Source organism: Astatotilapia calliptera, chromosome 1 (assembly GCF_964374335.1).
Source record: "Astatotilapia calliptera chromosome 1, fAstCal68.1, whole genome shotgun sequence".
In the NCBI taxonomy this organism is placed as follows: Eukaryota; Metazoa; Chordata; class Actinopteri; order Cichliformes; family Cichlidae; genus Astatotilapia; species Astatotilapia calliptera.
Genome location: NC_137422.1, coordinates 11,030,488 through 11,050,610, shown reverse-complemented (window position 1 = coordinate 11,050,610; position 20,123 = coordinate 11,030,488). Strand labels below are relative to the sequence as shown.

At 39.2% G+C, this 20,123-nt stretch overlaps 1 protein-coding gene across 3 annotated transcripts in view; it reads left to right on the top strand.

Moving 5' to 3' along the window:
* tspan4a (tetraspanin 4a) overlaps positions 1-20,123 on the top strand; it is a 162,799-nt gene that overhangs the window by 99,094 nt on the left and 43,582 nt on the right. For all 3 annotated transcript variants that reach the window (XM_026162126.2, XM_026162122.2, XM_026162116.2), the window contains one exon: positions 7,569-7,760. In XM_026162126.2, coding sequence (XP_026017911.1) covers positions 7,569-7,760 — 192 coding nt within the window. The remainder of the gene's footprint in view (positions 1-7,568; positions 7,761-20,123) is intronic.

Here is a 20,123-nt window from a genome sequence, read left to right as displayed (position 1 = left end):
CCCAAGTACTTGAATTGGTCGTCCTTCTTCAGGTCTTCCCCGTCGATGTTAATGGTGCCATCAGTTTGGGGGCCAGCTTCCATGCACTCGGTCTTCTTGATGTTGAGTCTCAAACCATGATCGGCCAGGCGCGTCTTCCATAAACCTGACAACAATGTGAATCATATACTATATCCTTGACTATCACCAGAACACTAGTCCTATGATCATGTAAATAGGCTCTTGTATTGACATTAGAACCATGATCATCAGCAATACACAAATGATGAAATGGAAGAATGGTGTTTCATCCCTCTATTAGTGTACTGAGACCTTACTAAGGCACGTTATGTTGATATTTTACAGACTTATACATGTCTGAGTTAAACACTGGTTATATTGTTTGGAAAGAACAACCTAATCTGGTCAATTAGGGCACAATCATATTTGGAGCCTGGTCATTTTGACCTGGATACTATTTCGATTTTTTAAATTAAAATTGTTATTTAAGAACTACATTTTGTAGAGTAACAGCATTTTGCAGAAACACATCAATACTAAAACTTGTTCATTTGTGAAAATCGTAAAGTCTGCATGTTGGATGGTGGGTGTGGTGATGGAATAAGCCACAAAATTTTTGTATCCCATTTTGGAGTTTGGTGCTTTTCTTTCACTTACTTTTTACTTTTTAATTTTACTCTGTTGATTTTATTGAAAATTATTTGGTCAGATTTAAAAGGACTAGAAAAAAATGGTTTTAATTAAGATTTGCCTCTTCACAGCATTAATGCTACAGACTGAAAAAGGACACCCCTGCTTTAAATGTGACACCAAAGGGTCCAAAATATGAAAACTTTAAAGTTGATGTCATCCAACTACTAAATGGCCTTAGTAATTTGTGGTTACTGATGTGCTGCTCTTGCTGCATAGTTTGACACCAAAGTGTGCCTCATCTTTGCCCTAAAACACGATGACATCCAGTTTAATTATTCATTGGCAGCTGATAATGGCTATTGATTTCTTTAAACCTGCATGACAGGGGTATTTTAAAATTATGACTAGGTGAAGCATTATGGTATTTTTCACTTTCTTTTCACTTTCTTTTTTATTTATTCCTTTGTTTAGTGCCAATTTTTTGATAATACTTTTTATCTGTCTTTGATAGATAAAAAGCAGTGGTATAAAACTGGAGCAAAATACAATGGCACTTTGTAAGCAACTGGTAAGAAACTGGGATGTTTTTTATTTAGTGTACTGTAGCTTTGTTTTAGCTAATTCCTCTACAGATGTTCAAAGTCCAGGAAAAAACAGGAACAAATGAATGCTGAAACAATGTTGTTGCAAATACACCAAATACAACTGATTTACACAAGTGCAGTGTGTGGTGCAATTAGACAATCAACATGCAGTCATGTTCACTGCTTTGATATACCAGCAAATCACTGCATGTGGTTGCATGTAAGCTGTGTCAGAGTAAACAAGAAATCAATGCACACTCAGAAAACCAATGTGGTTTTAGTACAAACTGCCATACATTTTAGTATTTGTTATTAAAGGACATGATTAAAAGATTCAAATTTGTCTTATATGTATACACAAGATTTGTTCCTTCAGTGGTGCTAGGTTCAATCATTGTGCAAATGTACTGTTTATAAGATTGGGGGAAACCTGCAGTCAGCTGAGACTGAAGAAGTCTTTTGGGTGAGTGACAAAACATTTCTCTCACTGAAAACGCTATCAGATGATCAGAATGCACTTTTGAGCCATATCCTGTCACCTTCACTGTCACCATATCTAAAGCCAACTGAACATTTATGGGAGATTTGGGGTCAACAGCTTGATCACTTTTGAATTTTGCATTTGAAAAGAAATCATGGATTTAACACAAATACTGCACCAATGCACACATGAAAAATACGACTTCTTTACATCAAAGTTTGCAGTGCCATGCATCTAATTTAGGAAACATTGACTAAACACTTAGAGTCCAAAGTCAATATCCAGTATCTGTGTTACCTCATCCTGGGTTGCACAGTCACATCACAATCCTCTAAAACACAATTGCAACAATGTTACTGAGATTATCTCATTTTTCCACAAGCAAGAATATGCGTCATCAGAATTATCTAGGATTTGACTCTGAGGCTTTTTCTAATGTTTTTCCAATAATGAATATTGTTACCTCGAACAGTGGCCATTTTTTTTGGTAAATCGAGAAAGTGTAGTGCAGAGATCAGTCCTAACTCCAGGTTTTCCACTCCCACTTTTATAAATCAAATAATGTGATAAAGTGACACAGACCAACAGTGTAAGACACATTTTGAACAGGCAACCTTTAAAGCTCACCGCTAGGCTTTGACTATGAGAGCAGATTTAGCAAGAAGGATTCTCGGTCAAACCGCATACATGATTCACACATCAAAGTGTCTCAGAATATATGATACATGAAGCATGTGAATTCAAACTGACATCCTTTGGCACATTGGCCGTGAAATCTCTCTCCTGGCTAATCGTTGCCCTTGAGACTTTACATGTTATTCATATATGTAAGAGAATTTAGATAATGGCTTAAATCAAAGTGATATATTTAATTTAAAGTATATGAACTCGTGATCTATTCTGTGGATAGAGCGCTCAGAAGTGCAAGGAGATTGGATATTCATATGTGAGAAAAATCATTATAACATGCACTTGTATTTTGAATTCAAAACTCAGGAGTCAAGTACATCCACAGCACATGTATATTTTATTAGAAGAAATTTTCAGACACTCTTTCATCGTGAGCTCAAACAATCATTGTGGATCAGTGTGGATACATCTGTTCCACTGTACATAGGTTGTTTTTCATGTTTCAGATCTCATCAGGGGCGTTTAATTAATAGGTGTTTATTGAAGAAAACTGTATGTTCTCACATTCAGATCATCCACAGCCATGGACCTGGTTCAGCTGCCAGATTCATAGGCTCTACTACAAATACAGAGAGTAGCTGCTAGGGAGGGAGGCAGTCCAGATGGCTGCATCAATTCCAACATTGCAAATCGGTGTGACTGTAAAGATTTAAGCTGCTGTTTTGGGGGATGGGTGCTAATCAAGATGACTTCTGATCACAGCATACGCAAAACTGCCTGTAAAAGCTGCTAGATGGAGGGAAAGTTTGTCGAAGTTGCTGCACAAATTAATTAAAGACTATACTAAATATTTTACTCAGTATTCAGCTATATATGCTATTATTATTAGGTTGAACTGACAGGTAAATAACATTGCTAATCAAGTGAAAATGCTTTTCTCGTCTTTCTCTCTATTAGCTAACTCTAAATGGAATATCTAATTTTAGACTGTATGTAAGATGTGACCTTTGCTTCTCATAAATGATGGTGGTTTGATTATCAGTTTTTCTAAAACTATTCTGTATTCTATAACTGTAGCCATTTAATGAGTGTCATTCACCTTGTTGTGACAATTCAAGGTTAGTTTTACCCATCAATCTCATATCCAAGTCCCTGAGTTAGTTAAATAGTCTCATTTAAACAGAAATGTTGTGGTTTAGAGCTGTTCACATTTCTGCACAAGTTATAGCAAGATGCAAGTCTGAATCTTATAAATTTATAAATTTATCATATATATTTATATACATATAAATGTATAGATAGGAGCACAGGGTCAAATATGCACAAGAGATATGAATAGAAAATGTCCTTTGGTATACTCAAAGTACAAAGCATGTGAAAGACCAGAAAACTTTTTCATCTTCATTTAAATTTAATTTAATTCAAATTTATTTGTTTAGTGTCAAACAACAGTCACCTGAAGACACTTATGTTGTAAGGTGAAGATCTTAAAATATTAGAAAGACAGACCAGCAATCACTCGACACCCTATAAGCACTTGGCGACAATGGGAAGGAAAGACTCCCTGCAATAGGAAGAAACTTCCAGCCACGCTCAACAAATTGCTCTGCCGCAAGAGAAAGAGAAAAAGGCACTCTATAGGGGAGAGATTCAGAGGTTAGTAATTGCTAATGAATAAATACAGCAATGGGTTATGAAAACAGAGAATGAAAAGATATGAGTGAAGAAGTAGCAGTATATCATGGGAAACCCCAACAGCCTGATCCTAATGCTGCATAACTAAGGGGGGATTCTGGGTGAGCTGATCCAGCCCTAGCTATAAGCTTTATCAAAATGTAAAGTTTTGATTCTAATCTGAAAATTAAAGAGTGTCTGTCTCTCGAATCCAAAATAGGAGCTGATTTAGAAATAGGAAAGATTAAAGATTATCCAGGCATTTTTTTTTCTTCAGGACATGCCCATAGTTTAACTAGCTGATTCGTATCATCTGGCTTCATGGATTTAAAAAAGCTGGGCGTCATCTACATAGGAAAAAATGTATGCGGTGTTTTCTGTTAACGTTGTCTAAGGAAACATGTAATGTAAAAAATGATTGGTCCCAACATGGAACTCTTTAATTGTGTGTGAGGAAGACTCCCCATTTATATGCACAAATTGCTATCTTTCAGACTCCAATTTGTGCATTGCAGTCCTTCATTATTAACAGTATTTTTAGTGTTAACAGTGTTACAATTTTATCTGTGATGCAACCTGGGGCTGTTCATGTTTTCCTTGATCAATCCTTTATAGAGGACTTATTGTCTATATTTTCCAGACCAAACAAAAATCTTGTACACACAGTGAATGCAATGGCCTTTCCTCTCTAATTTATGTGTCGTCTGCTTTAAGGTCCAGATTTGACAGTCATGAATCTGTGATTTCTCGTATGTTACACTATTATCAAAATAATCAGGTTCTGTAGGAGTAAAGTTTTGGTAGCTGTTCTGCATTGTGTTGGCACACAACGCTGAAGAAAATAACAATGGAATCACTTCGTTAACCTTAGTTCTAGCACTTTCAGAAAGACATTTTCTGTAATGAAATGTATTCTTTATTGCAGTGTAATCCATTATTGTAATTTTATTGTTATTAAGAAATGCTCAAACAAAAGAGGGTTTTTCAGGAATTACTGGTGAATGAAGTTCTATGCCACAGTTCAGGGCAAGATTCAAAGTGGGATTAAAGAGTTGACAGGCCTATTTACATTTTGAGAGAAGCCACTTCAGTCTAATACAAAATTAAATGATGTGTTGAGGCTGTTATTTACAACATCTACATTAATTACCTACAATAATTATTTTATCTGAACTGAGCACTAAATCAGTATAAAAAAAATCTGCGAAATTAAATAGAATTTTTGAGTAAAGGCCGGCTGGATGATAACAAAAATAATATTTTTTAAGTTTTTCAATTACAGTGTACAAGGCTAAGAGTTAAGCTTCTGATTTAATAAAAAAAAAATGTCCAGTTCTCTGGTTAATAAATATACTGGAGTGAAAAATTGCTGCCACTTCTTCTCTTTGGCCTGTGGTTCAAGGATTCTTACAATTAGTATGACTTGATTAATTTAACAAGCATATTCACCCCATTGTAACCAGGTAATTAAATAAGTAAGTACAATTTATTAATGTAGTGCTTTTAACACACATAAAATTTACAAAGCACAGAACAAGAATTAAAAAGCTACAACACTGTGTTTTAAGAAGAACAGTAAGTGATACAATACAGCAGCGAGGGCCTACACCAAGTGAAAGCACCACCCAGCATATCTATAACAACTGCCATCTGTAGTGCCAACACAGTGTATTTGCACATTTGTCAAACATGATTCTTTCTGTCCCTGTTCTTTCATGTTTGAGTACACTTACGCAAAAGATACCAGTAATTTGGCAAAGTATTCTTTTTTTTTTCTGAACTGAAATAAAGTGCATTCACATCCTCTAGCAGGGTTTTGTATCTGCCCTTAAAATGTTCACCACCACCATCTATTATCAGCTTTTCCTTTTCTTCCTTTGCCCTTCTCCGTGCAGCCAATCATGATTAGAGAACACACTCTGGGGTGTAATAAAGGTCTGTTGCAAGCAATAGTGACCGAACGCCCCTTCATCTGTGAGCTGCTCAAACCTCCCAGCCTTGGTAGATGGTTGAAGAGAAAGCTGCTTTCAGTGATTGGAGCTCCACTTGACTGTTTTTTTAATTTTAACTTTGCCCTACTTCTGGCTGAAGAGCTCATTAAATAAGATCTTGTGCTATAGCTAGAAATAGGAAAAAACAGGAGGGGGGAGAAACAATAATCATGTATTTAGCCATGTGAGTCTTATCGCCTTTGGGAGTTCTGTCATGAGGCCGTAGAGAGTGTATATTATTTCCCTTTACCCAATTTTTAAAACACATCTAAAAACCTTTCTTTACCCACAATCATTCTGTGTCTTTGAAGCAAACATGCTCTGGGTCTTAAGGACAAAAATTCAAAGGAGCCAAGTTGGCTTTGGACTGAAAATAGTGAAGATTTTGCAGCAGAGCAACTGAATTCTTCAAACGCTCGTCCCAACTGACTGCAGTCGGTCATGTGATGGAAATCGGCAGTGAGCTGCAGGTTCACTTTTGCTAGGAGACTTTGAGGCCCAGATGTCTTACAAAACCAAAAAGGTTTTCAATAAATATATCAAAGATTAACAGAACATGTTGCAATCACAGTGTGTCTCGCTCTGATATTGACCACGCCACGTACACCTGGGTGCATTTCATCATATCTCTGCTAACAGAAGTTCTCTGACATTTCTCTCCCACAGAGAAAACAACAACAACGGAAAAAAAAAACAGGAACAGAGAGTCTCCTTGTATGTTTACTTTGGACATGTTACTAGGAGGGGAAGTATTTTCTGCCCCAAAGATTTAAATCAGAACACCACTGTCTAGCCACAAATATCCATCACACGATGGTGAACTACTCTTTTATCAACTAGTATAGACACTATTGTGTTGTATGTACAATTATACCCTGGTGAACATAAATTTGTGCCTAAATGTGACCATTCATGAATTAACTTTTCAGCATGGGAATATAAATGATCTCAGTCTCTCACTCAGAGCAAGTCCTCATCACACTTAAGTTCCCCTTTGCCAGTTTTTTAGATTTTGCAACAACTTTTATATCCCTTAAATTACTAAAAAGGAATGCATAAGATCAAATCTAGTTACTTTTTGGTTAAATGGCTGCCAGCACTGCCCCTTTGGTGTGAGGACTTGCTGTCACCCTGCGGGTGTCTCTCTCTCTCTGTCTTCCCTGCTCAGTGAGAAGCATCTGTGGATGAGCTGGATGTACACGTGCTGTGTGTTTGTGGGCTTTTCCCTTGCAGAGGCTATTCACTGTGTGAGGGAAAAAAAATGAAAAAGGTGTATTGTCACTCCTAATTTTCTCTGTGACTAATCATTTTACATGTGAGCATAGCTGAAATCACAGCACAGCCTTTAACTTGTATGTGGTGATTTTGTCAGACATTCCTCAGACTTGTTCACTTCCTCGCTATCTGGCTTTCCCTCGTTAATCTGCATGCTCCAACCAGTTTTTAATTTATTCTTTTGAGAAAAAAAACTAAGTGGAAAATAACAACATATCTGTAAATACTTTAGACTTTACCATGTTTGCCTGTACTGCCAGCACACTGATAGCTTTACATCTATTTGTGTTTCCACTGCAGTTGGGAGGATGTGGCATCCTGGGCGTCGGGGTCTGGCTCTCAGTGACCCAAGGGAACTTCGCCACCCTGTCATCATCCCTTCCCTCCCTGTCTGCAGCCAACCTGCTCATCGCAGTGGGGACGATCATCATGGTGATTGGCTGCCTCGGCTGTGTGGGAGCTGTCAAGGAGAGCCGTCCTCTGCTGCTGACAGTAAGCAGAATGGTTTTGGATTCACCTGCTGACTTTAAACACAAAGTTGCGATGATGTCATATTTTCAGATTACAGCTTTTACAGAGCACCATAGCTCACGTTGTTTTGAATTGTCTAGTGTGTGTGTGTGTGTGTGTGTGTGCGCGCGCGCCCGTGCATAACATAAGTACAGTTTTATGTGCTTCTGTTTGATCCGATTGCAAGAGGGCCTTTAGGGTTATTATTGTCATAACAACTATAATAAGGGATTTTCATAAAGCAACAGGTCTAAAAAATCATGCTGCATTTTTAGACAGCATGATTTTCAGTTTTGGGACACTTTGATATGATGTTGTGGTTATTTGACAGGTAACCATTTCATAAAAATGCTTTTAGTGCTGTGAACCACTGTTGCCTAGTTTTGCTTTGGTGAGCAAACTATATTGGTCACACTCATTTTATATCTGAGGTAGGCAAAGAGCACGTGGAGCACAACAATCAGAGTATGCTTTGGGGTTTAAAGTCTTGTTTTTAAGGGGAATATCTCTGCAAATATCTAACAACAACTGTTAACAATAGTGATGACAGTGATGCTGTTTTAATGCTAACATTAGCTTGACAGACGGGAAGGCTTCATAGCTACAATAGACTGATTTACACAATAAAGGGTTTTTCTGGGTCTTTAGACCACAAAAGCTTATGAAGTTCAATAAAGAAGATCTGCATTCACTCCTCTGCCTGCATTCCCGTCCAGGCTGTTAGTGTATTCTTTACTTCACTTCCGTTTTTCCAGCCTGCCAAACTTAATTTTGTCGTCATCGCTCTAGCCCACTCATTTTCTTGCCTGCCTTCTGCAAGCTAAACAGCTTCTGTTACATGTGCTTTAAATCTCAAATCTCTTCCGTTTTTCTGCATTTCAGACTCTGACTTCATGCAGTTGTGTCTTTGTCATTTTGTTTGTTCTTAGTTGTGTCCTGATTACTGTCTAATCACAGGAGCAGGAGCTGCATCACATCAGCTCTACAATCACTCCTGTTGTCTGCAAGTTCTCACTGCTAGCAAAGTCAATCCAGTACCCAGTCATGTTAGTGTACAGCTATAATAGTTAGCCTCTGTCTCATCGCTGGCCGTGCTAGCTTTCTCTTCTCTCTCCTGGCCTCTGATGGCCCTCAAGTCAAACGTAACTACATCAGTAACAACTAGTGAGGGGCCAGTCATCCTCTTGTCCCCAGACTCTGCCTTCTCTACAGAAGGTGTGTCAGCAGGATTGAGGAGATCCTTAGAGTATTCTTTCCACTGCTCAGCTATATCCTCAGTTGAAGTCAGTGGCAATCCTTCTACTTTTACTGTACACTGTGTGAGTATAGTATAGCTTTCCACTCCAGAATCGGGTGAATATTTACCAAAATCACTTTGTTTCATTGCCTCATTGAAGTCCTCCAGACCTGTGTTTTTGCTTCAGCTACCACCTGAGTCACATTGCACTTGGTCTGGCAGTATCTGTCCCACAAGTTAGCCTACACCGATAAGTCTGCTTCTTCAGCTTTATGGCTTCACCATTTGGTTCGGGGATTACCGCAACATAAGATAAGATAAGATAGAACTTTATTAATCCCTCGGGTGGGTTCCTCTGGGAAATTCGACTTCCAAAAAGCACAGCAACAACCGAAGTTACAGTTACAGAATTGTTATGTGTGTGTGTATGTATGTATATATATATATATATATATATATATATATATATATATATATATATATATATATATATACATATATACATACATACATACATATGTATATATATATATATATATATATATATATATATATATATATATATATATATACATACATATATACATACATACATACATATGTATATATATATATATATATATATGTATATATGTATATATGTATATATATATACACACACACACACACACACACACACACACACACACACACACACACACACACACACACATATAAATACAGAGACAAATATAAATAAAATATACAAAGGGGATAAATAGAATAAATAGGAATAAAAAATAAAAATACAAGTGAATTGCACATTTCAAGTATTGAGTCTATTGCACTGTTGACTATTTACAAAAAGTATTGCACAAGGTATTGTACAGTGAGGTGAAGAGGCACTACAGCTTAGTTGTTCCCCCCTCCTTTGTCCTCCTGTCTCCCCTCCCTCTCCCCTCCAGAGAGGAGTTAAACAGTTTGATGGCGTGTGGGACAAAGGAGTTTTTAAGTCTGTTAGTTCTTGTCTTGGGGAGAAGCAACCTGTCACTGAACAGACTCTTCTGATTGTTTATGGCCGTGTGCAGAGGATGCCCAGCATTGTTCATAATGTCCATCAGTTTCTTTAATGTCCTTTTCTCTGCCACTGTCACCAGAGTGTCCAGCTTCATGCCGACCACAGAGCTAGCCTTCCTGATCAGTTTCTCCAGCCTGGATGAGTCCCTCTTTGCTGTGCTGCTCCCCCAGCACACCACAGCATAGAAAAGTACTCCAGCACACCACTGACTGGTAAAACATCCTCAGGAGCTTCCTGCAGATGTTAAAAGACCTCAGCCTCCTGAGGAAGTACAGTCGGCTTTGGGCTTTTTTACACAGGTGCTCTGTGTTGCATGACCAGTCCAGTTTATTGTCCACCCACAGCCCGAGGTACTTGTACTTGTTGACCACCTCCACCTCCTCCCCCTCTATCTGAACCGGCAGTGGACCTTCTCTGGACCTCCCGAAGTCCACAACCAGTTCCTTAGTCTTTGAGGTGTTGAGTTGCAGGTGGTTTGTGTGACTCCATGCGACAAAGTTCCTCACCAGACTTCTGTACTCCTCTTCCTGATCATCCCAGATACACCCCATGATGGCCGTGTCATCTGCAAACTTCTGAATATGGCATAATTCAGAGTTGTAGCAGAAGTCAGAGGTGTACAGGGTGAAGAGAAGAGGGGACAGCACAGTTCCCTGTGGTGCTCCTGTGCTGCTGACCACAGTGTCAACATGACAGGCACCTACTTGCAGCCACAGCTCTGTGCACCCTAAATATATCTGTCCAACATCCCCAACATCCGCTCTTGCCAACTGATTCAACTCACATCTAAGTAGTGATGAGTCGAGCTCAGCTCGTCTCCTCATCCAAGTGTCCGTGACATATGGCCAAAGACTTCAGGATACAATCACAAAATCAGTCATTGACCTGTGACCAAGGTTGTCCTGGTGTAACATGCGCTTATGAACACCCTTATGCTTAAACATAGTATTTGTTATGGACAAGCTGTGATTAGCACACAACTCCAATACCAGAACAGCACTCGGTTTCGGGTCAGGCAGGCTGCTCCTCCCTGTCATGCCTTTCCAGGTTTCACTTTTATTGCCCATGTGAGCATTAAATGATCTCATTAGGACAATGGAGTCATGAGGTGGGGCATCCTACAGCACCCCACCCAGCAACTCCAAGAAGGCTGGGTGCTCTGAACAGTTATTTGGTGAATAAGTGCAGATAAATGTCAGGAACCACCCCCTGAGCCAAAGGGCAGGTAAAAAAAACCCTCTTCTGAGATACAGGTTATGAGACAGGGAATAAAGGAATACCCATCCCTGTCTGCTGGCTCTCACTAAGGGTGGCTCCAGAGTGGAACAGAGTCTGGCCCATTTCCAGGACCCTAGTTGCAGAGCTCAAGCTGTGTGTTGAGGTGAGCCCGACTATCTTTAGTTGATATTTCTCAGCCTCACACACCAACTTAGGCTCATCCCCCAACAGAAAGATAGCGTTCCATGTCCCAACAGCCTCAGCAGCTGGGGATCTGACCACCAGGCCGAGACACACTTGGAGCAAACATTCAGTATCTGTGGTCACTGGAGTCCCTGTGACATTGCTAACATGCTGCAGGTTGAATGTTCTGTCTGTGGACACATTGATAGTTTACATACAGAAAAGTTTTTTTAAAACTCAGCAAAAATGAACAGAACCACGTAATAAACAATTTAATAACGTGAATGAAATTTATACTGTTAATAAGGAGCTCCTGGTTTTTCCTGAACTTGCAGGAAAAGAAAAATCTCAGCTTTAGCTTATGGGCCATATGGGGGCCTAGACTTATTGTCAGGGATCCTACTAACCTTTTTCAGTTTAATGCCTAGAAATACTTTTAGTAGCCTTGCTAATCCCAATAAAACAAGCTCTGTGGATATTGTTGGGGCACTGTTGTAATCACAGAAAGAGTTACGCATCATATATTAAAACAAGAAAACAATATCATTTATCACTTTTTCAGTGACAGGATACTATCCAAAGTGGAATGTTTTTTTCTGGAAGTTGAAATGATTTTTATTCCTTCAGTGGTTTCATGTGCTTCAAACTGTAATTGGCTTTTCATGTAGTAGTTATTTTAGAAAATTATATTAGTACTAGATGGCAGATTAGCCCACTCTCCTGCATTCAAATCGATAAAAACTAAAAACTCCCTGTGGCTATGTCAACAGTTTCAAAGCACACTTCAGATGTCCAAATATTAACTACAATTAAGGAGTGTTTCCACCAAACTTTCAGCCTGATCAATATTATAATCTACCATCACTTATACAGATATAAAACATAATTCTTTTAAAAGCTGAGTGCCATGATGCATTTTAACCAAGTGTGAGTTTACAATTGGGGCTTCTGACACTTGATTTATCTTTGCTTTAGAAGAGAGCTACATGCAAATGTGCTATCATACCAATGAAATCATCAAATATCAACCACGTTTATGATATAAACAAACTTTAACTTGAGCTACGATTCTGTGAACAGGTATCCTTCAACCCAGATGCTTGAAGGACTGATAAATATTGAAAAACAAAACAGACAAACACATCAGACATTTCACAGAATTATCTGGAAGAATAATTCTATGTGGGTAAAAAATAGAATTAATCATTAGGAAAATTGCCCAGCAGGAGAAAGCAATTATGAGCTCTGCGGGAATGAGTCTTAGTGTCGATCGTTAACGTGATCCATGACATTTTCCCGACAGTGACCAGACCGATCCCTGCTCCGTGTCAATAAAACGAGGCTAGGCAAATTATAAGCCTTCATCAATGAGTGACAGAACAGCACGTTCTTCACGGAGATTAGAAAAGATTCATCTCGCTTCAAATTTTAGAGCTAATTAGCATATTGATCGCTGATGAGAGACCCAGAGCACTGCAGTGTTGCTGTGAGATATTTGAGGAATTACTTTTGCACTCTGTGCTGGAATAAACATCATTGCTTTCTGCAAACATTTTTTAATTTGTATCACCAAACATCAGTTATAATTTCCAAAAAACACAAGGCTTTTATTGTTCCTTAATTCAGGCAAGAGTGATATCTTTGTTTTTCATATAAATGTAAAACTACATCCTGATATTTTTTTAGTACATAACCATTTTTTTCCTAATGTGCCCTCCATGTTTAACAATGCTTTGGATAAAGTTACTTCAATTAACTAGAGTAAATTTATTAAGGAAACTCGAAAAAACAGTCTGCAATGCTCCTAATTAAATCTTTTTTAATTCAGCTTTAAACTAATACTAATACGATTTTGTTAAAAAATATTTTTACCCACACAGAAAGCATGAGGTTACTGTTTGAGATTTAGAATGAATTTGAACACTTGTGAAATATCAAGGTTTGCGCAGTGAGGTAAAGCTTAGGTTTAAAGTTTGGGTAGTAAGCTGATGAACTATCTAACCCTAGTTTAGATGCAGATGATGTGCAAACTCTGACTAAACTCGTCACTTCAGTGTAATTAGTGTAATGGTTCCCTCTCAATACAAAGAAAAGGTTACTGGAGATCTGTCATCACAGATATGTTGCCAAGCAACCAGGAAAGACCTCAGAAAGTCACAACACCAAGTCAAGAAAAACTTTAGCTTCATGTCTAAAATCAGTTCTTATTCCCTAGATGGTGGACTCTGTTTGCTGTCCACCGCTATATCGGTATTCTGACAGTAAATATCGATCCATTTCTTTGCTACTGTGTGGAAAGATTTCTGGTAGCAATCCCACAATGCAATCGTTCGCATTTTATTGATTACATGAGTTGCATTCATCCAAACTGGAGCAAGAATTCTTTAATATTGTGTCAGCATCATTATTTACATGTATTAGATAATTACACCAAACACAGTTAATAGGTACAGTGACCGAAATGAGCTAATATGAGGCCTAGGAGACTGTCAGCAGGCACTTGTGAAATAATGCATGAATTCAAGCTTTAGTACAATTCAGGCAGACACTCTCTAAGGAAATAACCTCCTTGTGGCGGGGCATGGTCTGTGGCGTGGCTGCAGCGAGGCGGACACACCTGAGTGGCATCAGCGATCACGTCGCACCAGCATTAAAGCCAGTGCTGGGTCCTGACTGATTGTTGTTGTTGGTGTGTGTTCGGCTGCGAGCTGAAAAGCTGCAGTCGACCGTGTAAAGTACGACAACTGTGAATAAAGAAAGTGTATGCTGAAAAGCATGAACAAATTGTTGGGTCTGCTGTGGATTTATTATATTCCTGTACAGTTTTTGTGAGCTGCGCTTCGTTAAGTACTTCTGTGCAAATGCTTGCTAATGCAAATATATCACAAGCCAATCACATGGCAGTAAGTCGTGATCAAGACGATCTGCTGGAGTTCAAATTCAGCACAAGAACGGGGCAAAAATGTGATTTAGGTGACTTTGAACATGGCATAGTTGGTGGTGCCACACTGCTTTCAGCAGATAGAAAGCCAGCAGTGACGTAGAAAACAACTCCCAGAAAAGCACTTCTAAACATGTTGAACCTTCAAATAGATGGTGCCAATCCCGTTAGCTAAGTACATAAACTGAAAGTACAGTTCACATGGACTCACCAAAACTGGACAGTACAAGACTGGAAACACATCACCTGGTCTGTTTAGTCTTAATTTCTGCTGTAACATTTGAATGGTGCAGTTCAGGCTGGTGCTGGTGGTGTACTAGTGTGACTGATATCGTCTTGGCACATTTTGTGAACCTTGGTAACAATTGTGCATTGTGTATCCATCTTCTGATGGCCACTTCCAGCCGGATAATGTGCCATGTCACAAAGCTCCAATCATCTCAAACAGGTTTCTTGAACATGTCAATGAGTTCACTGTACTCAGATGGCCTCCACAGTCACCAGAACTCAGTCCAGCAGAACACCTTTGGGTTGTGGTGGAATAATAGATCTCTATCATGGACATGCAGCCCAAACATCTGGAGTAACTGTGTGATGCTATCAACTCAATATGGCCCACTATCTCAGAGAAAGGTTTTCAGCACCTTGTTGAATTTGTCACAAAGAATTAAAAAGGTTCTGAGAGCCAAAGCGGGTCCAACCGGATACTAGCAAGGTATCACTAGTAAAGTGGCCGGTCAGTGTAGCTATAAAGTCTATTTCTACCAGGCTATAAACATCTTCATTCACTATTTGAACCAGCCACAAGCGGCCATTCAAAAAATGGAGCTGTTGGATTGGAGGTTGTTGTGAAATAACAAGAAATCTCCCTGCATGACCCACCATTGTGTTAACTTACTGTCTGTGGTGTCTGCGCCACCACTTGCTGTTACATGAAATAAAACTACTTTAGAGAAGTAAACACAATCCATTCGCCCTACTGTAAGCTGTTTTGATTTGGTGAAGAGCTGCTAAGTAATATAGCAAAACAAGGTAATTAAACTTGTTTATCAAGTGAGATTGCTGTACAAGATTAGTACTTAGCATACGCAGAGGGAAGCGTTGGACAAAGTTTGAACACTTACAAGTCAGATTGTTGTTCATGTTCCTCTGACTCTACTGACGTAGTGCATGCAAAAATGGAGCATTGCCCTCCAGCTTATGAGCAAATAAAATATGTTTTATAACACTGACATTTATAAGTGATACCAGGAATAAACATGTCTTTTGTGGAAATAGGAATATCACATTTCCTTGCACCAATCACAAACAGGAATTAAGATGATCAGTAATTTATGATTAATTTTTCTGTGTAATTGTTGCGTCTAAGTCACAAAAACATGTTACAGATAGACAAATGTACTTATTGATAACAAAGGTGTTTTTAGCTGGAGTTTCATGTGAACTCTGGTCATTAAAACAGATTTGCACACAAATCCAATACCCTGTCCATTTAATTTGAAAATATGAACCATTTGGGGACGCTTCCATTTTCAACAAGGAAATGGGTAATTAAAGCCATGTTTCAAACCAGTCAGTTTCTAAAGTCAATATATTTTGAATCAAAGGGCACTAAAGAAATGTGGCGGTTCTTCCGACAGATAATCAAGAAAGGTGAGATCACTGCATGAAAGTGGACGCAGGCTGTTTGCACTGAACACCCTCACATGGGTCTGAGGGATAGAAACTGTAAAAATTTTAGACCCACCGCATGAAAACAACAAGGCTATCACCTCAAACGCTTCCCTCCATGTACGCTAAAGGCCTAAAGGGCTCAGATATTGATTTTGGAGGCTCTCATGGACTGTGTGGCTGACGTGACTGCTTCACCAGTCTTGCTGGTCTGTCAAGACACAAAGAGCTACTGACGCTTTCATACTGCAAGGAAATCACAGCATGCATTGATCGCCGTGCCTAGACTTTGAGAACAGCTCATCCTAAGGCGCCACTCAGTGCTGCAGAGCCATATCAGCAGTGCTGCCCAAACAAGTCATGATGTAAATAACACGAGCATATATGCAAGGAACCCTCTGGAGTCCATTACATAAATTTTCATAATGTGTTCGATTCACTTTTAGTCTTTATAGACCAATAAAAGCTACTGTTCTTCAGCTATATTAGAGCTAAATGAAGAGAAAAATAAATCCCAGATCTCAAGTGAGTAATTACAACACGTGCTTTGAAATACTCTACTTAAATACAACACTTTTTTTCTTAAAAAAAAAAAAAGACATCTATTCTTGTTATCCAGAGTTGGTGTCCTGCAGTTTTTTGCTGCTCCCTGAAGGCATCAGCGAGATACAAGCCAGCTGTGGCTCATTAGCTCGCATGGAACGAAAAACTGTAATGGAAGCAAAACCTGCAGGACACCAGCCTGCCACAACGGAATAAAGCCATTTGACTTTTATCTTGCTTATAGAGGTACTTGTGCTTATCGATTATAAATGTCTTACTCCTCCTCCGTTTAAGCTCCATTGTTGTAACTCCTAAGGGTAAATTTTATATGACATCCCACTTTGTGACCCCTTACAAAAGCAGCGAATGCACAGGGCTGCTTATAAGATTTCATGTCTCTGTGTGTGTTAACAGTAGATCCTCTTCAACTGGCTACAGTGCTACTAATGCACTGACTTATTTACTTAAGCAAAGAACCAGAGTAACTATTTAAAAATCAGCCTCGTTTGACGACAAATTTGTAAGCTGTAATGTTTTCACTCCATAAAAGCCTCATTTTGCTTTCTTTTACTTTGATCTTCTATAAATCTTTTTTTTTTCTGTACTTATGCGGCTGGAAGCCACTGCTGTAAACAGAATAACCTATTTCAGTTTGAATAATGACATTTCAGGGGAAACCTATTGAGTCTGCTTCGGTAATGGGATCCAAGTCTTTGTTTCTAATAATTTATTGCTGCGAGTGCACAGACAGAACAAAACAACCCCACTTCAGTTTTAAGGTTTGGTGGTGATGTGTTGCTTACACGTCATTTGCACATACATCATTACAAGTCTGAGCTCAAGCTACTACGGCACAATTAAAGCATGATGATCTAAAAATGTATCTCCACTGCCTGCTGCATGTAACATTTGAGTGTTCTTAGACAACATCTTTGCAGAGCAAATTGGAAAGAAAAAAAGTTCCTATTTTACGTCTGAATTAAAACAACACTTTTACACAGAAAAATACATTTTGCTATGAAAGTTAAGTACTGGGAAGTTGCCTCTGTCCTATTAAATGAATTGTATGTCATCAAGATAGCAACTGCTTGATACTTCTGCACTCGACGTAACTGGCACGCTGTTATTGCTTTTATTATTATTAGTATTTCTATGCAGTTCACAAATGGATTTTCATCACTTACAGTTAATTTCTTCAGCCCTTTGATAATAGTAACCCACTGAAAGCAGCAGCTTGAAATTCCTCAAGCTTATTTAATAGCTTTCTTGTATTATATTAGAAAAGCAGAAAGCAGTATTCTGCGGTGGAACGATTCCACTGAGTGTGGTTTTTGCCTGTGGTCTAAAGGAGAAGTTAAAAACTTCCTATTAAGAGCAGAGTGATGGAGAAATATGCAGAGAGCCACAGGGGATGAGTCTGTTTGTTTTGCGAGCGCTGGCGAGTGCCGGTTTCTCCTTCTAAACGATGTCCGCTTGCTTGCTTGTAATTTCACAGACTGCGAGACACACCCCAAAACACGGAGAACCACCGAAAGACTGAAGAGAGGATATAAATAGCATTTTTGCGTTTTTCTTCACTAAAACATGCAGTGTTCCCAAATCGGGGTTGTGATGCAGGACTTTCAAAAAATAAATAGAAAAATGTTAAAAAACTTGTAAAAACTGAAAAGCGGCTCCAGCAGCAGCAGCAGGAGCTGTAAACAAGTTGTGACCTCCAGGAATAAATAATCAAGCTGGAGCAGAAGTGCAGAAAACTGCAGTTCTTCCAGTGGCCCCCTTGGGATTGGCAAGTCAGTTTCTACACCTCCTCCATTTAATATTCAGTAATACAGCAGAAATAAAAAAAACTGGTATAATTTCTTTTTTTTACAACTCCCTCAATTGAATTGCATTATGGGTTTATAATTTGGGGGTGTTGCCACTAGGAGCACTAATACAATTATTTAACAAATAAGATACCTTGCTGTGTGTGTGTACATTACAGACCAAGTAACCTGGTGAATGAAGAATTTTCCTCATATGCTGCAGCTGCAGTGATGTGGACGCTGTACCAGTCCATCATAGTGAAGAGGGAGCTGAGTGTAAAAGGGAAGCTCTCAATTTACCCTCACCTATGGTCACGAGCTGTGGGTAGTGACTGAAAGAACAAGATACATACTGCAAAATTGAGCTTCCTCCGAAGGGTGGCTGGCCTCTCCCCCACAGATAGGGTGAGAAGTTTAGCCATGCGGGAGAGGCTCAGACTAGAGCTGCTGCTCCTCTAGATCGAAAGGAGCCAGTCAAGGATGGTTTGGGCATCTGACAAGGATGCCCAAACCATAAATAAACCTTACCTTAACTTACCCTTACAAGGATGCCTTACGGGCATGTCCCACCAGGGCAGACCCAGGACACGCTGGAGAGATTATATCTCTCAGCTGGCCTGGGAACGCCTTGGTGTTCCCCCAGACAAGCTGGAGGAGGTGACTGGGGAGAGGGAGGTCTGGGCTTCTCTGCTTAGGCTGTTGCCCCCGCGACTTGGCCCCGGATAAGCGAAAGAAGATGGATGGATGCAACTTAACACCAGTTAGCGTGTATATGTGTCTCTGTACAAGTCTAAAAATGACCGAATTCTGTTGCTATTGGGATAAACAAATGTTTTCTGTTCATATTTGGACTCCGTCTGGCTTCTTGTGGAAAAGAATTGGTAAATGCAGTTATAACAGTGGGAAGAAGGCCTGCGGCAAAATCAGTCTGCGCTGAAAGTTTGACCATTGCACCGAATGTAAATTTGAATTTCTAGCCTACAGTTATTCAGTCTCTACTCACTTAACGCTCGATAGGGGAAAATATTTTCCTTCAAGGATCAAAACAGACCAAGAACTATCGCAAAAGTCAAAATAGCAGAGAATCAGACTTGATCCTTGCTATTTTTATAGTTTTGCTGGAGTGTGTTTGCTTTATTTATTAGTGTATGTTAATTATACACGTAAACTGTCTGTTGATATTTTTTAATATATATTTTTTTGCAAAACTGTTCATGAGAGAAAAAAAATCATATTATCCCAAAATATTGAATTTCTTGAATCCACATCAGAGAATGTTATTTTACTTCTTTAGCTACTAAAAAACATTAGTGTTTACTGGAATTTCACACAAGGCAGGTCTTTATCGCTCAGACAATGAAGGCTGACAGAACAATAGAAATTGATTTCAGATGGTTATTTGAGAGCGCCTCTTGAAGAAGAGCACAAGTGAGTCAAACGCACCGTGGGTTGTATGCTGCCATCAGTTTGATACCTAGTCGGTCTATGCTCTTCCAGGGTTGCCACTGAGACTTTCATCCCTTCCACGCTTAGTGATTCATTCATGCAGGTGCTGCCAAAAGACCTTAGGGGCCCACTTGATGCCAGTCCTGTGAACTAGCAACACTCACATCCACTGTCAAGAAAACACCTGGAATACACAGAGGACACAGGAGCCATGAAAACTTTACTTGTACTGTGTTTTAACCCC